At 46.1% G+C, this 18,769-nt stretch overlaps 1 protein-coding gene across 1 annotated transcript in view; it reads left to right on the plus strand.

Moving 5' to 3' along the window:
* The window catches only part of LOC120978466 (putative ferric-chelate reductase 1), a 41,490-nt gene extending 28,187 nt beyond the window's left edge, over window positions 1-13,303 (plus strand). Inside the window, exons 11-16 of the mRNA XM_040406605.1 lie at window positions 166-252; window positions 952-1,049; window positions 2,305-2,363; window positions 5,276-5,416; window positions 6,805-6,866; window positions 10,377-13,303. Coding sequence (XP_040262539.1) covers window positions 166-252; window positions 952-1,049; window positions 2,305-2,363; window positions 5,276-5,416; window positions 6,805-6,866; window positions 10,377-10,469 — 540 coding nt within the window. The 3' untranslated portion in view covers window positions 10,470-13,303. The remainder of the gene's footprint in view (window positions 1-165; window positions 253-951; window positions 1,050-2,304; window positions 2,364-5,275; window positions 5,417-6,804; window positions 6,867-10,376) is intronic.
* The last annotated feature ends 5,466 nt before the right edge of the window (window positions 13,304-18,769 follow it).

An 18,769-nucleotide genomic window follows, 5' to 3' on the forward strand; every position in this document is an offset into this window, starting at 1 on the left:
TAGACCATCAGTTGAAAAATTTTGTAAAAACCCTTTTACGTATGTCATCGAGCTAAAGTAATCAATTCTTATTATATATTACCCAAATGGAAGTTACTTGATGTTAAGGTTTTATCTAACTCTTCCAGCTGTTTCTGAACTTTTTTTTTTTTTTTCTTTTTCCAGATGCATCGTATCCTCATGGTCACCACAGTGTTACTGACAGCTGTAGCTTTTGTGCTGCCATTTTTATACCGTGGACACTGGAGCACTGTGAGTAAAACATGTCTGCTTTTACAGAAAACCTGATTTTGTGCACAATATTTTAAATGGGAAACATCAGTGTAGTGCAAATTTGGCCAACCCGGAATTCAGCCCTGTTCAGCTTGGCTGTGTGTTCTGATTATTCTCAGCAAATCCCTCAACAAAAACTGTTAGCAAGTTAGTTTGTTGTTAAAAGGGGTTAATGTACTTTCCTATACCATTTGTGTGCTTCCAAGAGCCGAGTAGTGGAACACAGCTTAGTTATTGTGCCCTCCTCAGTAGGAGGAGGCTGGCCCTGCCTCCGCGGACCCTGCACTCTCTGCATCAGCCAGGTAATGGGGAGTCGGCAGCCGAGCTGAAAGTAGGCTGCACCCTGTCTGTCCAGTGAGAGGCCTACTCCAAGAGACACACTTCTCCTGGAAGATGTAAAGTACTCTAAGCCCCGAGAGGAAAGATTTACATGTGGACCTACCACTTTTTTGAGAACCTTGCATGCCTTGGTTATTTGGGAATATTGCAAGTGTACAGCTATGGCTCCTTCAAAGAGCGGATTGGAGGGGGTGCTGAGGACCTTGGCTATCATTAGGATTGGTCATCAAGTTTTGGGAAATCCCTTTACTGCAATAATTAGCGCTATTGTTTTGTACTCAATCACTGGCCAAGAAGCGTGGAAATGATTTGACTAATGTACGGTTATGTTTGTTGCAGAGAGCTGGTTATCATCCATATTTAGGTTGTATCGTTTTGGCCTTGACAGTTCTTCAGCTGATACTTGCCGTTTGCAGACCTCCACCTTCCAGTCGCAGGTATGCAATCCAATATTACAAGAGAAATTGCTGCTTTAAATGTATGGCATCTTCATTTGTCAGATCAAGGTTTACATGGACACCTAGAAAGTTAGCGATTGACGCCATGATTGATGTAAAAAATGAAACTCCACAGTCATATGGTACATGACAATCTCTTTCTAACAAAGCTAAAACCAGCCCTGTACCTCACATGGATCCAGAGATCTCCACATTCATTACTCTGCAACATTGATTTCTAGCTGGCAGCTCAGGGGGTGTGTCCTTTCTGTTGCAGTTCGCTCCTTATCTCCGCTCATGGGATGGGGGAGGGCGTGTCCCTTCTGTTGCAGCTCTCTCCATGTAACTGTCACAGCTTCTAACAGTAGATATGACTGGTGGCAGTTGAAGGTTGGAACTGAACATGTGCGACCACCTCAGCAAGGTGGACAGAGAAATGAGAAAACAGCAGGTGGCGCTATACAGATAGAATTTATTGAATAACTCCATGTCTATACTACCTTTTTTTTATTACATCCAAGTGTTCAGATCCAGGCACTGGTTTGGAAAATATAATTATTATTTTTTTATGTGACAACTCTTTTGCCTTAAAAACTCTTTATTGGAATTATACACATTATTTTAACTATATTTTTGGCTCGCATATCTGTAGGCATTGTCTTTGAAAGGGCAGCAGCTTGTCCTATGTGACCATCAAATGCCCTATAATTGGCGTCCACCGTATATACCTCACATACCTTCCATGTATGCTCTTCTCCTTTGCAATGTAATTCAAAACATCTCATTGGCAAGAAAATTGGCATACCTACCATGGAGGCAGACCATATGACTGCTGTGGGGGCTGGGGAAGGAGGCCTGGTGCAGAACTTCTATCTTCTGTTCTGGATATAAATCCACTGCACTTTCCATCAGCTTCCAATAGGGGGAGCTCGGTGCATAGAGATGGCTGTAAAAGCTATCATTGTAATGGTAGCTGTACAAATTCCTCTGCACTGAGCTCCCCCTAGTGGTGACTGTACACAGCTAGTTTTATCATCTACTATATGAATGGAATCAGAGGATTTAAAGCTGTATGGGGGGAGCTTTATCAAAGTAATTATGCCAGTGGGCCGGTGTAAATACCTTGAGCAATATAATCTTCAGAAGGAGGAACAAGTTTGAGGCATCTGTTCCACTTTTTCTAACATAGGAGTCTGGTTTTGGAGATGCAGTTCACCGCTATGTTTTGTATTAATTGATTTGTTTCCATTTATAGGAGGCCATTATTTAACTGGGCACACTGGGGGACTGGTTCAGTTGCCAGAACAGTGGCAGGTAAGTTATTGTAATTTTATTTTGCATGTTACAGCAAACGCACTAAATATAAAAAAACCTTTTTTTTTTTTTTTTGTGTCCTATGATCTCATTGTAATTTGTAATGTCATTTCTCAATCGAGTATTAACATCATTAGGGCTCATGCACACAATCGTATGTATTTTGCGACCTGCAAAAAATACGGATGACATCCGTGTGCATTCCGTATTTTGCGGAACGGAACAGCTGGATCCTAATAGAACAGTCCTATCCTTGTCCGTAATGCGGAGAATAATAGGAAATGTTCTATTCTTTTTGCGAAACGGACATACGGAAATGTAATGCACACGGAGAAACTTCTGCATATAGTCCCGGAACGGACATGGAAAGAAAATACGTCTGTGCGCATGAGCCGTTAGTGTGATCAGTGGCGTCCCGCCTTTTATATCTTTGGCATGTCTTCATGTGAGGTTGGGTAACTTTGCTCCTCTTCTCCAGTCTATTGATCCAAACAGACATGGTTAGAGCAGGGGTGCACACAGGCTGCGGCCCAGGGGCCACATGCGGCTCACAATAGCATTTTTTTCCCCAGCCCCCGACTAGGGTTGCGCGGTATACCGGTGGCAACGATATACCGCCGTATTAAAAAACAGCGATATGGCGATATCGCTGTGTTCTAATTACCTCGGTATTTTGTGACGTCATAGGAGCGGTCATGTGAGCTGACCGCTTCTAAATCTGCGCCCGCCCCTGCACCTTCCATAGCGCTGAGAAGTACAACACATTACATCCCTTCCCGCCACTCGCTCCTGGCTCCTCCTTGCTCCGCCTCCCATATTCAAGTCTCCAGACTCCACCCACCATCTGACATCACCGTCCGTGACCCACCCGGGCCGGTTCTATTGTATGTGGCGAACTCTGTGTGAGTAGGGTGTCTCTGGAGAGACTTTTCCCGCGGCTGCCTCACTAGTGTGCTATGATGACGAAATTACAAACGTATTACTTCCCGCAGCGGGCCGTCCCCGGCTCTCCCTACTCCTTGCTGACTGGTTTAAACTGAGAGTTTCAAACCCAGCAAAACTTTCCGTTCATCTTTATGCTTTTACCTTGCTACTATTAAGAGTATATAGAAGAATGTGAAAAATTGAATTTTTTTTATTTTTATTGATCACTGACAAACCCCAAAGAGAAGTCTCATCGTATTACAGCATATATAAGACATACAGAGCGGTATATAGCTTGCTCCGTAATGGGGAAGCTCTTCATGTACTGGTACTTTTCAGGTTCACCCTTTCCCTGAAACTATTTGGGGACGATTCTAGTCTTTCTGCTGCTTGAGGCAAAAATTTAAATGGCGCCACCCCACCCCGTGCCAAATTCTGAATCCAACCCCTCCTCTACTTTTAAAGACATGTAGATGAACACAGGGCCAGCATCAGCACCCTGCATACCCAGGCAAGTGCCCACTGCTCCTGCGCTGCTATGAGCAGGGGTCAGGGAACTCTGCAAGCTGCTGCTGGATGCTGTAGTAGACCAGCATCTTCATGCTATTTAGTTGTTTTACTGCCTCATTAAGCAGTTTGCCTCCATGACACCTGCCCCTGTCCTATCTCATCCTCATGGAGCCCCTGTTGTCTCCTTTCCTCCCTCATGTATCCAGAGCTCCTGTTCCACCCTCCTATCTCCTATTGCTGCCCTGCACAGACCTCCTGCCACTACTTCTTGTATGAATCCCCCTCAGAGCCCCTTCCACCTACTTGCTGTGTCCACCCCTCCTGTCCATCCAGGGCCCCGGTCACCTGTCTCACTCCTCTGCCTCTCATTATGGTGGTCTCTAAACTGCATGCACCATAAGGACCTTCTAACGTCACAGGGTCACGTGACTGTGCCCCCTTATACCCTGCATTGTGCCCTCTTACCTTACCCTGTACAGTGCCTTTGGTCATTCCCTGTACTGTGCCCTCCTATGCCCTTTCATCCAGTCACTGTATGGTGGTGCTATCCAGTTACTGCATAGCAGTGTTATCCAGTTACTGTATGGCGGTTTTATCCCGTTACTGTATGGAAGTATCCAATCACTGTATGGTGGTGTTATCCAATAACTGTATGGCAATTACTGTATCACCTGCCGACGCCACCTTTTTCCGACCTGGCATGAGTGGGGGAAAGTTGCAGATTGCGGCGCAAAGTACCTTTGCGCCACAATCTTTGTCAGAAATACGCCTAATATAGTCGTGATGTGATGTGAACCCACCGGGGGTGGCGGGGTTCTAGCTAGTGAGGGCCTCTTACACAGTATAATGACCCCAGTGCCCCCCACTTAGTATAATGACCCTCCATTCAGTATAATGACCCCCAGAGCCCCCTCCATACAGTATACTCCAGTGTGTGGGCTGCTGGGGGTCGTCATACTGTGTGTGGGGGGCCACTGGGGGTCATTATACTGTGTGTGGGGGGCCACTGGGGGTCATTATACTGTGTGTGGGGGGCCACTGGGGGTTATTGTACTGTGTGTGGGGACATTGGGGGGTCATTATACTGTGTGAAGGACCACTAGTGGTCATTATACTGTATGGGGGCCACTGGGGGTCTTTATACGGTGTGGGAGCCTTGTAAAGGGGGTACATGTAAATGTAAAAAAATGCCACAAGGGGGGCCACTGAGATTTATTGCCCAAGGGCCCACATGAAGCTGGAGCCGGCCCTGGATGAACATTACAGCACTAGCACACATACAAGAGAACACAGCACCACATACCTCACATGCAGTGATCTGATGTAGACATTCTCTTTTGTCATCTTCTCCACTGGATGCAGACCGCCATGATGACATCTGTTTGGCACACAGACATCTTGGGTTCCTCACGTTTCCATCACTTGAATTCTCAGTGTTTCTGCTCTGCTTGTGATAAATACTGTGTTTCTTCTTGCAGTGGTTGCGATATTCCTGGGCATGGATTTACAAGCTTTGGATCTCCCTGACCCCTGGGATTCCTACACGATGGTTGGGTTTGTCCTGTGGCACGTGTGTATAGACATCTTGCTTGAGGTTCACGACTTCTGCCAGTTGAAAGGTAGATTGGTGCTTAGTATTTCTAATGTAAGACTCGATCATTTATGTAAATCCCACATGAAGTAGTAGTTGGGAGAATGAAGCCTATGAGATCACTGCATCCATGTCTAATAGAAGTAAGGCCTATTTCACGCAGCCGTTTTTGTCCCGCCGAATGCTAGCATATTTCCCGGGTAGCAGCCTGATCTCCGACAGACCCCATTATAGTCAGTGGGGTCGGTGGGCATTCCGGTAAAATCCAGCAATGCCGGATCCAGAGAGCTCAGGTAGGCTGTTCTGTCTGAACTACTGCCGGCAGTGTGAAACGGGCCTAACACCGCCGTGTTTCATGATGTCATGATCCTAGGGATGTAACCTTGCAGCTCATGCAAACTGTGCTGGAGATGTCGCGGTTTCCTAGTAAGTGGATACCTTGCATTCCCGTGGTGGAGAATTAATTCCCAAAGTGCATTCCTGTATGTGCACCCTGACAACAACTTGTTTCTTTCCTCCCTTGTGGTGGCAGCAGGTCACACAATAGATTCACAAAACTTCTTATTATATCACCAAGGGCTGGTTCACATGTGCGTTGGATGCTCCGTTCGGGTCCTTCATTGCAGATTCCGTCAAAAACACCAGTCCAATGGAGTCGGTTCTGATTAGCTTGTTTCAGTTATCTGCCGAATCCGACACCCCCGTTATATTGGTGGTTCTGCTCCTTCATGGGTTTCCTCTGCACATGGAACTGCGGCACAAACCCGTTCAAGTGAGTGTGACCGACCGCAGTTCCCTGCACATCCAGATGACCGTGGCGCCGCTGTGCAAGGAAACCTTAGAAGGGGGCGCAGCTCTGAATCATCACATTCTCCAGATTGCAGGAGGTCCCAGAGGTCAGCCCCCTGCAGATCATAAAGTGAGGGCATGTCCTAGAGATATGGCGCCACTTTCTAAGATTAGAAAAATATATTTGCACCAGTTTAGGAAGTGATTGTGACCTTTTATTTGTAATGCCAGATACAAGAGGACCGGTCATCTCTCCTGACACGTCTGTTTTAGTACGTACTTTTACTCCCCTTAGAATATGTTGTGCCATTCTTCTATTATTCCTTCTAGAAGCTTTTGACTAAATTGCCAGTTGGCGCAGTTTGGTGTTACCAGTTGGGTGTGCCCCTGCACAGTCTGACGCTGTCCAATCAGTGCAGGGACATAAGAACTGGCAACACCCAGTTGGCAGTTGATTCAAAAGCTTCTAGTAGGAATGATAGAGGAATAGCACAACATAGAATCATAAGAGCAGATGCTCCAGAATTATTGGGATACCATGATATGTTAAAACACACATGTTACGGGAGGTGAAAAATCTTCTTTAAACTTTGTTACCAATTTTTTTAATTTTTTTTTTTTTTGCAGGACGTGAAAAGCTACTTGAAGACAGAGTGGAGATCTTAAACCCATCCACAGCTAAAGATGAAGTAAGACTTAGATTCTGCCTACTATTGGGGCGTGTTCGTGTTCATACGACTGTATTATAGCTCCGTATAAGCTTCAAGTACAGAGCACTTGTGCAGCACCCATTGATCTTCACGGTGCTGCACGGTTTACCTCTGGGGTTTATTTCTGTGCCAAATCATGCGGCTATTCTTCCCTGGAGACATGGCACACAACGGCGCACAGAGGGCCTATCCAATTGTGGTAGGGATCCGCAGGGACTCCGCTGTGTGCCGCTTCACCGGCTCCATGCACGTGGTATAATGTGTACATAAGGCCTTAAAGGGATTCTGTCACCTCGTTTTAGGTTATAGAGCTGCGGACATGCACGGCTAGATCGCCGCTAGCATGTCCGCAATATACCGTTCCTATAAAGCTGTGTGGTTTTATTGTGTTTAAAAAATGATTTTATAGATATGTAAATGACCCTGGTAAGGAGTCCAAGGGGCTGTACCAACCTTCTTGGTGCCCAGCCCAGCACCGCCTGCGTCCTCCAGATCTTCTCCTAGCTCACAGAATGGCGTAATCTCGCGATGCGAGAGCTTGCGCATGCGCAGTGCCGGTATAGTGTTCCTTCCCTGTGCTGGCATCAGCCTCGGGGAAGGAACTGCGCAAGCTCGCGCATCGTGAGATTACGGCGATCTAACTGTGAGCAAGGAGAAGGCGGTGCTGGGCTCCTTCACAGGGGGCGTGGCTGGGCACCAGGAAGGTTCGTACAGCCCCTTGGGCTCCTTACCAGGGTCATTTACATATCTATAAAATCATTCTTTAAACACCATAAAAGCACACAGCCTTATAGGACCGGTATATTGCGGACATGCTAGCGGCGATCTAGCCGTGCATGTCCGCAGCTCTATAACCTAAAACGAGGTGACAGAATCCCTTTAATAATATCCAGCATGCTGGATGTGGGAGCCTGTATTCCCCATGGAGAATCCATAAAGTGGTTATTCTGGTTACTGAAAGTTATTCCCTAGCCACAGGATAGGGAATAACGATTAGATCAATAGGGGTCTTATCAGACCCACACCAATCATGAGAACGGGGTCCCTATTTTCACCCAGGCAGCCCCCCAGTTCATGCTCCGATGCTCTCCTTTGCCCTGCGCGATTTAGCATTTTCTGGAGTTCACTTGGAGTCCGCAATCTGGAAGGTCCGGTGCGGAATGGAGGCACGGAAGTAGAGTTGTTGCGATACCAAATTTTTGATTCGGTTTCGATACCATGAAAAAGTATTGCGATACTCGATACCATTCGATACCACGCGAAAAAAATAAACAAAAAAAGCCACGTGCATTCCTCATTTTTAAAAATGGCGAATCGCGCAGTTTTTATTTTATTTTTTCTGTTCCGGCATTCACCACCTAGATTTTTTTTTTATATTTTAATAGTTTGGACTTTTCTGACGTGGCGATGTAATATGTTTATTTATATATTTTATATGTGAAATTGGGAAAAGGGGGGTGATTTATACTTCATATTTTAGTGTTTTTTTTTTTTTCACTTTTTATTTAATAACTATTTCCCCCCTTAGGGGCTAGAACCTGGGATCTTTCATCCCTTTTCCTATTCACCCTGATAGATCTCTATCAGGGTGAATAGGACTCCACACTGTCCCTGCTGCTCTGTGCTTTGTGCACACAGCATCAGGGATGTTACCATGGCAACCAGGGCTTCCTGGCTGCCATGGTAACCGATCGGAGCCCCAGGCTTACACAGCTGGGGCTCCGATCAGAAGCTGCCACTGCACCACCAATGAGGGGGAGTGGAGAGGTCCCTGTGGCCACTGCCACCAATGATTTTAATACTGGAGGGCTGAGAGGGGCCGGCGCACTGTGCCACCAATGATTTTAATGGGATGGGGGGATTGAGGGGGGGGGCACACTGCACCACCAATGATTTTACCCCTTTATACAGGAGGCGGGTACTAGCAGATCAGCGGCAGTTAACTGCCGCTGATCGCAGCTCCCTGTCAGGGGCAGGGTGCCGGCAATGCGATTCTGCTGCCGGCACCCGCCTCCTGTATGTGTTAAAGACTGACTACTGTATATGAGTCCAGACTTTCACTATTAGGCCACACAGAGCGGCGCCCAGCGATGTCTCAGCACTCACCATTTAGTCCTGGGCGCCGCTCCGTTCGCCTGCAGTGCCCCATTACTGTCTCCTCTCCTGCTCCACATGCTGCTGATTACTATCGGAGCGATGGGAGGAGACATCAGCTTCACTAGTGGGCGTTCCTTCTCCCTGGCTGTAGCGCTGTCCAATCGCAGCGCAGGGAAAAGGAACGCCCACTAGTGAAGCTGATGTCTCCTCCCATCGCTCCGATAGTAATCCTATCATTGGGGGCGCAGTGCGCCCGCCCCTCTCTTCTCATTGCCGCCCCTCCTCCACCCCCTCTCTTCTCATTGCCGCCCCTCCTCCGCCCCTCTCTTCTCATTGGTGGCAGCGGCAGCAGCACAGGGGGAGGGAGGACAGCTTCCTTCTCCCCGTGCTGCTGAGAGAGAACATGAGCGCGCCGATAGCAGCGCGCTCATGTTCAGAGATACTAGACTGCGCAGAAGCGCAGCCCAGTATCGAAAAAACGGAAATCCCGGTATCGTATCGATACCGGGACAAAAGTATCGATTGGGTATCGAAATTTCGATACCCGCAACAACCCTACACGGAAGGACTACGAAGTGCTTCCGTTGGGGTTTCTCTCCATGCCTCAGCACCGCAAAAACGTAATGGGTCTGGATCCATCTGCGGAATTTGATCTTATACTTGAGAATGCCTTTTTAGGTGCATTAATGTAGGGCCATATGTACACAATCTAGTTGTATTGATGTGACATCCATAGTAGTATCGGTTATTTTATTGTCATATAATTCCCCTTGTACAAGCTGTACATGGATGAGTATATAAACAAATTGCTGTAGAAAAAATGTAGTCCCAGAACAGAACCAGTTCTAGATTTTTATTTAAAGGGTCTCTACCATCAGATTTACGGTTATGTAGCTGACCGACATTAGCGATGCTAGTGTCAGCACTACATAACAGTGTTCTTTTTACATTTGTCCCTGCGGCCGTTCTCCTAAAAAAAAACAAAAAAAACCTTTTACAATATGCTAATGAGCCTTCTATGTGGGCGTAGATTCAGCACCTAGAGGCTCCGTCTACTAACCATTTATCCTGCCCCGCTCCTCTTGACGAAATCCTGCGCTTGCGCCGTCCACTTCTGTATTCGGCACAGGCGCAGTGAGTGAATGACGCGCTCCTGGTGCCGGCTTCCTCACTGTGACGTAGTCTGTGCTGAATCAAAAGAACACGGTTATGTAGTGCTGACATCAGCACATCGCTAGTGTCAGTCAGCTACATAACACTAATTCTGATGGTAGAAGCCCTTTAACTATGTGCAGTTCATATAATGGTCAGCAGAGGGAGCGCTCTTTCTATTTTGTCCTGCAGCTTTTTAGTTGCTTTGCTGAATGTGCTCTCCTATCTTTACATTTGCAGGGCCACACCTTCAAGAGGATTGTGCTGACAATATACATCTGCGGAAACTTTGCCTTTTTGATAACATTCTTGGCTGCAATTAACCAACTTTGAAGGAAACTCTGGGAAAAAATCCTTATTGCTGCTATTCCGGCCTGTTTTATTATGTAAATCCGTCTTCTATACTCATTTATCATCCGAAGGTCCACATACCTAGTGCTGCACCCACTGCGACAGGATCAGAAAACATTTACTTTTACATTGACCTCTGCCCAAGCGCCTAAATGAAGTCTGTGCTGCCAAACTGGTCCTGAAAATTATTAGTTTTTATGCTTTTATTTATGCAGTTTGTTGCTTTTTTTTTTTTTAAGGGAAATATCATCCTTGTGCCTCTGTATCTGGGCTCGAGTTGGCCATATACCTTAGATCACACCAGATCAACCTGCGGCCCTCCAGCTGTTGCAAAACTACAACTCCCAGCATGCCTGAGCAGCCTACAGCAGGGCATTGTGGGAGTTGTAGTTTTGCAACAGCTGGAGGGCCGCAGTTGAGCATGCCTGCCTTAGATCAATGCCAGCCAAGCCTGCTCATGATTGTGGGACCAATCGACCATTTAATACATTTGGGGACCTAGTTGGATATCAACATGCCCAATCCTTCTGTTCATGGGTGACAAGCCACCGCCAGCAGTTTCTGGCAGCTTCTTTCTCCCTTCTTCCCATTAGAACCCATGCAAGCTTGGGCGCTTGTGCAGGCGTGTGTATGGGGTGGAGCGGAGAGAGAGCTGTCGAGTGTAGGGCCAGCTTTAAAGGAACATTCTAGGCAAACTTATCCACTTAAAGGGGTTTTCCCAAAGTTTAATATGGATGGCCTATCCTCAGGATTAGTTCATCAATATGTGATCGGTGAGGGCTCCCAGCACTGCATCGGTTAGCTGCATGAAGAGGCTGCAGTGCCAGTGATGTCATATTCGTTGGTCACATGACCTCTGGGCTGCAATACCAAGTGCATCCACTATACAATGTACGGCACTGTGACGAGGCCTTGGCGCTCACGGGAGTGCTGCGCCTCTTCACACTGCTGATCGGCGGGGGTGCTGGGTGTCGGACCCCACCGATCGGATATCGATGACCTACCCTGAGGATAGGTCATAGAAATTAAAGTCCCGCAAAACCCCTTTAATCTTACAGATTTATGGCGCACAGGATGCATTCAGATAAGAGGCAGACTTTCTTGTCTTATCTCAGGGTATATAGGGGCCATATTGTGCCTTTAGTATGGTCTCCCCGGGCTGTTTTTAAGATCATCTTCTTCTTTCTTCATCCTTCCTTCAGGGTTCAAAAATGGTGCAAATTTTTTTAAATTTTTCTAATGAGACATTTTATAAGCATAAGACTAGTCCGAGAAATTTTTGCGGTGGAAAAATGTTTTATGCATTCGATGTACATTAAATCGTAGGCTGTAAGACGAGGCAAATGTGTGAACAGGCGCGTCCACGTGTCCAAATTTTATAATATGTCTAGGCAGCTATATTCGTACGTGTTTTCGGCACATGTACCGTGGTTGTAGTGATGGAAATGTCCGTCTGACACTTGTAGCAATTGTTTAAACCATTGATGGGTTGTCGTTCGTATTAGAAATGACTCTGCAGTACTTATGGGGTATTCGCATCGCTGACAATGGGGGGCATATCGCTAGGATATGCCCCCGTTGTCTTATAGGTGCAAGTCCCACCTCTGGGAATGGAGCCCCGACGGTGGTGGCTGGTGGACACCAGTCCGGCCTCCACCAAGGGCTCTCCCCATAGAAGTGAATGGAAGTGCACCGCACATGACCGGCCACCGCTTCCATTCACTTCTATAGGCTCGACAGAAATAGCCGAGCCAGCGCTCTGCTATTTTCTGCAGCCCCATAGAAAAGGAATGGAGGGTGGCTGCGCATGCACAGTGTGCTCTCCACCACTTTCGGGGTTCTGTTCTCGATATTGGTGCGGATCCCAGGGGGCATATGCTAGCGATATACCTCCATTGTCTATGGCCTATCCTCAGGATTAGTTCTGAGGATAGATGAGACCGCCCCTTTAAAGGGGCTCTCCGGGCTGTAGATGACCTCTGGGTTGATCATGCATCAAAATGATAGGAGTCCAATCGGCCTTTTTGAGCTGCTGTGGAGGAGGTTCTTGTACAGTGTACGGAGCTGGAGGAATATAGTGCCGTACGCAGGGCAGTGGCCATGCTGGGGTACTGCAGCTAAGCTCCCATTCAAGTAAATAGGATCTGAGCTTCAGTATTCTGGCATCAGAAGCTACCGAGTATGGAGCCTTCTGCTTCCACACTGTACACTATTAGCTGCAGAATCGGTGGGGACATCGGGCACACATTGATCTGATATTGATGACCGATCTTTAAGATAGATAATCTCCAGCCCGTAGAACCTCTTTAACGAGTCATGTCTGTTTTAGTAAATCACTATTATTCCCCATAAATTGACACTTCTTTTTCTCTTTGCGCCAGTTTTGCTACCTCTCCGTAGATATTTTCACATGGTGCAGATTTTCGTTGATAATTTGCAGCTTCATTTTAAAGTCAAAATAAGGATTTGATGCAAAAAACAAAAAAAAATGAAAAAAATCTGCCATTATACTTTCTGTGGTTAGGATCCTCTCCTAGTTTTGGCTTAAAAATCTAGAAGAAAAATACTGGCCAAATCTGCACTGTGTGAACGCGGCCGTACTGCTAGAAAGAAGTCAGCGGATGCTTCCATTTTTTTCAGAGTAATTAAGAAAACTGTAACTTCATCAGTAGAAACCCAGAAAAAAGAAAAACCACTGGAGCCTCTGCCTTTTAGGAAGTCACCAAAATCACTTTCTCATCTGAAGATTGTCTATGAATGAAGATTTTGCTAGAAATGTATTTATTGTATAATAAATATTTTACTTTCTGTTTTAATAATTGTGCTTTAAGAAATCTTTTTTTCAGACAGTGGTCAAGCAGACGATTGGGTTGATGTGTAGTCAAAAACTGCAACTGCTTTTACCTACAATCTGAGTGTTTTTTCAAGGCAATTGTTTGTCGCACTTAAACATTTGTAAAATGACCTTGGAGAAGCGCACTGCATGCAAACAGGTGGCCTCGCCCTAATCTGATACTGCCATAGGCCGCACAAGCGTAATGTGGACTTAAGGACACGTGGTCCCTTGTGAACCGCGGTAAAACTGCAAACAAGAATCACAAACTTAGAGATGACCTGTCACCTGTCCTGACATCTCGGGTATAATAAATAATTGTATTTCCCATGCAATGGCAAATCTGTGTTGTGCTGTTCCTCTATTCACTCATTTCTAGTAGGAGTAACAAAGTGGGTGTGTTAGCAGATGGAGGTGCTGACTACACTGTGTAGGAACACCCTCATCTCTTTCAAAAGCAAAATGGTAACAGCTAGGTTAGGTTCAGTCCTCCATTTAATGGATCCTGACGAAATGTTGGCTTTTGGCTCAACAAACCCTGTTGCGTGCAATGTTTTTTTGTCTGACCGGAAAGTGACCATTATGGTGACCGGCTGTATCCGGCTAGACCAGATCTGGTGAACTCCGGCAGAGAACAGCCTGCCAGATCAGTTAAGTGGAGGTGTGAACCTACCCTTAGCTTTCAATCTTTTCATAAATGTTCAAGAGGACTAAGGGTACTTCCACACTAGCGGCAGGACGGATCCGACAGGGTGAACAGCCTGTCGGATCCGTCCTGCTGCTAGTGTGAAAGTACCCTAACAGAGGAACAACACAATGCAGAGTTTGAAGGAAACATGCACCAGAATTATTTCATGGGAAATGAATGTATTTTACTAAAACAAGATGATCAGACTTTAAACTGCATCTGTCAGCAGTTTTGTACCTATGACACTGGCTGACCTGTTACATGTGCGCTTGGCAGCTGAAGGCATCTTGGTTGGTCCCATGTTCATATGTGCCCGCATTGCTGAGAAAAAAGTTTTTTTATATGTAAATGAGCTACTAGGAGCAAAGGGGGTGTTGCCGTTACACCTAGCGGCTCAGTCTCTCTGCAACTGCTGCGCACTCTGCACTTTGACAGGGCTGGACAGTAAAAACGTCTTCATGCCTTGCACTGCCAATCAGAGTGTAGAGGGTGCATCATTTGCAAAGAGATGCCTTCAGCTGCCACGCGCAACAGGTCAGCCAGTGTCATAGGGCATCTGTCAGCAGATTTGGCGCTTATTGAAAAGGTACATCTGTGCCCTCACCTTGGCCACACAGCTGAGCAAAGTGAGCATGAGACCAGCAGTGGCTCCAGGAGAGGTGACTACCAGTCATGGGAAGATCTCATGTAGTCACAGGACACCAGGTACTGGCGTTTACTGGCGCCTCTCAAACAAAGCTTCTGCTCACCAACATGCCATTGTTATTCATAGCACACATGGTATAATCCCGCTGGGCCAAACGCAAACTACAATGATCAGAATACAAAGTGGGAACCCACGTAAGCAGACAATGCCCGACTGCTCTCAGAAGAGCTGCTAGATTCGCTTCATTGTCCCAGGCACCATCCGGGGTGGTCTTCTGTAGGTATACTCACTAGTGATGGAGGGGCCGCACGGACAATGAGCATAATCTACGCTATTTCCGTGGCTAATTGAGTTGACGTGAGAACGGGCTCTGGAAGATCTAATCACAACAGCTAAAGTGAAAAAGAGCCGTATTACTTGATTTAATCTGATATTTAAGCCAGAACGGCCTGAAATATAATCCTTATCAATCATGTTACTGAATTAACTTTGATAAACCCCGAGCTCATCAGATCAGCTCGGCTTTTACGCTAATGTGATGCTGCAGATAGCAGTGACCTTTCCGCCTCCCGTCCTGTAGAGTGAGTGGCATTTACAAAAATGAAAGGGTCATCGGAAAATGACCTACTGTGTAAATTAGGTTTTTATGTTGTAAAATTAATTTTTTAGCTACACTTTAATCCTAAAATCCTCCAGTTTTGGCACTGGCCTATAGGCGCACTCATAGTCTCACACGTCCTAATTTGTGGAGATCACTTGTAAACATTATCACCAGAGACAGGATGACAATGAAAGAACCTGAGTAGAGATGACACAGAATCTTCCATTCACAATAGGAGTCCTCTCCTGCATAACGGAAACCGTCCGGATCAGTTATGGGCATAGACCTCTATTATGACGGAATGCCTCTATGATATGTCCCGTGGTAACGGAATCCATAATGCGATTCACTGTAAACCCGAACTTCAAAAACTGAAATTCGCTCATCCCTACTTATCTACTCCCCCTCCCTGCACAGGTCACAGAGCAGATTCACCTCTAATCTATTGTGATGGCCCAGGTGGCTGCTGTAGATATATATATATAGCTGTCACCAATAGCTCAGGCAAGATGGCTGCCTACATAACCTTACATAAGAAATACAATAATATCATTAATCGGAAAATAAAAAGAGACTAGGAAATAAGGACGGTGTGTGACGATCTGGTTTTAATTGGCAGGAGTTTATGAAATTAGAAAAAGGGGGACAGAGTGTTACCCAAAAGGGTTTTATTAATGTTTCAATCTGATAATTGTTATTAATAATCTCAAAACTTCATGGTTTTTGTTTTCTCATATTTCACACAGACTTTTACCTTCTAGTTTCTAACATATCTTATGATCCTCACGTCTGAAATAAAATGGCTTGAGTAAATATAAGCTGTGTCAATCAAGACCTAAAATTCCCGTCCTCCATTATGATGCTGGGTTTTGGCACCTAGAAGAGCCCTTTCCACAACCCTTGGGTCAGTTCCTCGCCCCTTCTTTGCTATCAGCGCAGTTCTTCCGGAGAGGAGAGTCCTGTGCAGATCACCCGCAGCCAGTAGCGGAGGGACCAGGACCAACCACATCTGTGTCTCCTGTCCTCAAACGCCATTAGCAGCTTCCTCGTCTTCAGAGGCATAACCTCTAACTTCCAGCTGTAGTAAAACTGCAACTCCCAAGATATACGCTTGCTTGGCTGTTCTCAGAACTCCATAGAAGTGAATGGAGCATGCTGGGAGTCGTAGTTTCAGTTGGAGTGTCGGAGGTTAGCCATCACTGCTGGTATGTATGCCCTTAACACCGTCATATATTAGGAAATCGGAACAGTAGTCTGGCTTTAATAATTAAAAAGGGTTGTGTTACCTGACATATTGGTGACATATCACCTCTGGGACCCACACACCTATCTCTAGAACAGGGCCCCCAAAGTAAACGAGAGCACATCGCGCATGCGTGGCATGCTTTACTTCTATGGGAATTCCGAAAAATAGCTGAGCAAGCGCTCTTGGCTATTTTTGAAAGTCCCATCAAAATCAATGGAGAGCACACTGCGCATGCGCAGCCACCGCTCCATTCACTTCAATGGGACTGCAGGAAATAGCTGAGCCAGCGCTCAACTATTTTCCGTACTCCCATAGAAATGTGTTCTCATTCACTTTGTGGGCTAAGTTCTGGAAATAGGTATTGGTCCCAGGGGTGAGACCCGCACCTATCTGACACTGGTGGCGTATACTAATGATATGCCATCGATGTCTGAGGTGAGACAACTCCTTTAAAGGGAACCTGTCACCAGGATTTGGTGTATAGAGCTGAGGACATGAGTTGCTAGATGGCCACTAGCACATCTGCAATAACCAGTCCCCATAGCTCTGTGTGCTTTTATTGTGTAAAAAAACAGATTTCATACATATGCAGATTAACATAAAAGAGTCATATCTTACTTGTGTGACCAGAGAAGAGTCATATTTTCAAGCTATGACTCATCTCAGGTTAATTTGCATATGTAACAAATCGGTTTTTATACACAATAAAAGCACACAGAGCTATGGGGACTGGGTATTGCGGATGTGCTAGCGGCCATCTAGCAGCCCATGTCCTCAGCTCTATACACAAAATCCAGGTGACAGGTTCCCTTTAAGGTTTCTTTTATTTGAGATACTGACAATTTTAATATCCAATTGTGCCAATTGCCGCTATACGACCCCTTGCAGACGAGCGTTCCTCCCGCAGCGAGTCTGCAACGCAGCTCCCAGCACTGCTGGGGGTCACATAGCATTATATTGATTATGATATATATTGATGCTATGTAACCCTTACAGTTCTGGAATGTATTGGCTAACACTGGCAGCATTATGTCAGTGTTATCTAATACAGTCCAGAACTGTAAGGCCCCTTTCACACGGGCGAGTATTTCGCGCGGATGCGATGCGTGATGTCAACGCATTGCACCCGCACTGAATACCGACCCATTCATTTCTATGGGGCTGTGCACATGAGCGGTGATTTTCACGCATCACTTGTGCGTTGCGTGAAAATCGCAGCATGCTCCTCTTTGTGCGTTTTCCATGCAACGCAGGCCCCATAGACGTGAATGGGGTTGCGTGAAAATCGCAAGCAAGTGCGGATGCGGTGCGATTTTCACGCACGGTTGCTAGGAGACGATCGGGATGGAGACCCGATCATTATTATTTTCCCTTATAACATGGTTATAATGGAAAATAATAGCATTCTGAATACAGAATGCATAGTAAAATAGCGCTGGAGGGGTTAAAAAAAAAAAAAAATTTAACTCACCTTAGTCCAGTTGATCGCGCAGCCGGGCTTCTCTTCTGTCTCCTTTGCTGAACAGGACCTGTGGTGAGCATTCATTGCAGGAACAGGACCTGTGGTGACGTCACTCCGGGCATCACATGATCTTTTACCATGGTGATGAATCATGTGATGACCGGAGTGACGTCACCACAGGTCCTGTTCAGCAAAGGAGACAGACGAGAAGCCGGGCTGCGCGATCAACTGGACTAAGGTGAGTTAAATTTTTTATTTTTTTTTAACCCCTCCAGCGCTATTGTACTAAGCATTCTGTATTCAGAATGCTATTATTTTCCCTTATAACTATGTTATAAGTGAAAATAATACAATCTACAGAACACCGATCCCAAGCCCGAACTTCTGTTAAGTTCGGGTTTGGGTACCAAACACGCGCGATTTTTCTCACGCGAGTGCAAAACGAATTACAATGTTTTGCACTCGCGCTGAAAAATTGCGCATGTTCCCGCAACGCCCGTGTGAAAGAGGCCTTAGGGTTACATAGCATCATAAATCAATATAATGCTATGTGAATCCCATCAGTGCTGGGAGGTCAGGCCGGGTGATGCGATGCGGACTCGCTGCGGGAGGAACGCTCGTCTGCAAGGGGCCTGGAGCTCCAAGTTTTTGAACGCATTGCCGCTGGTCTGCAGTTTTCAGGTACTATCGGCGGCTTGGTTCCTTTTTCTACTTGCATTTGTTTGATGGAAGTGTCCATTTAAAACTTATTCTGGGACTTTCTCCATCTGCATTAATTACACTTGTAAGCCTATGGATCCATCTGT

Source organism: Bufo bufo, chromosome 9 (genome assembly GCF_905171765.1).
Source record: "Bufo bufo chromosome 9, aBufBuf1.1, whole genome shotgun sequence".
In the NCBI taxonomy this organism is placed as follows: domain Eukaryota; kingdom Metazoa; phylum Chordata; class Amphibia; order Anura; family Bufonidae; genus Bufo; species Bufo bufo.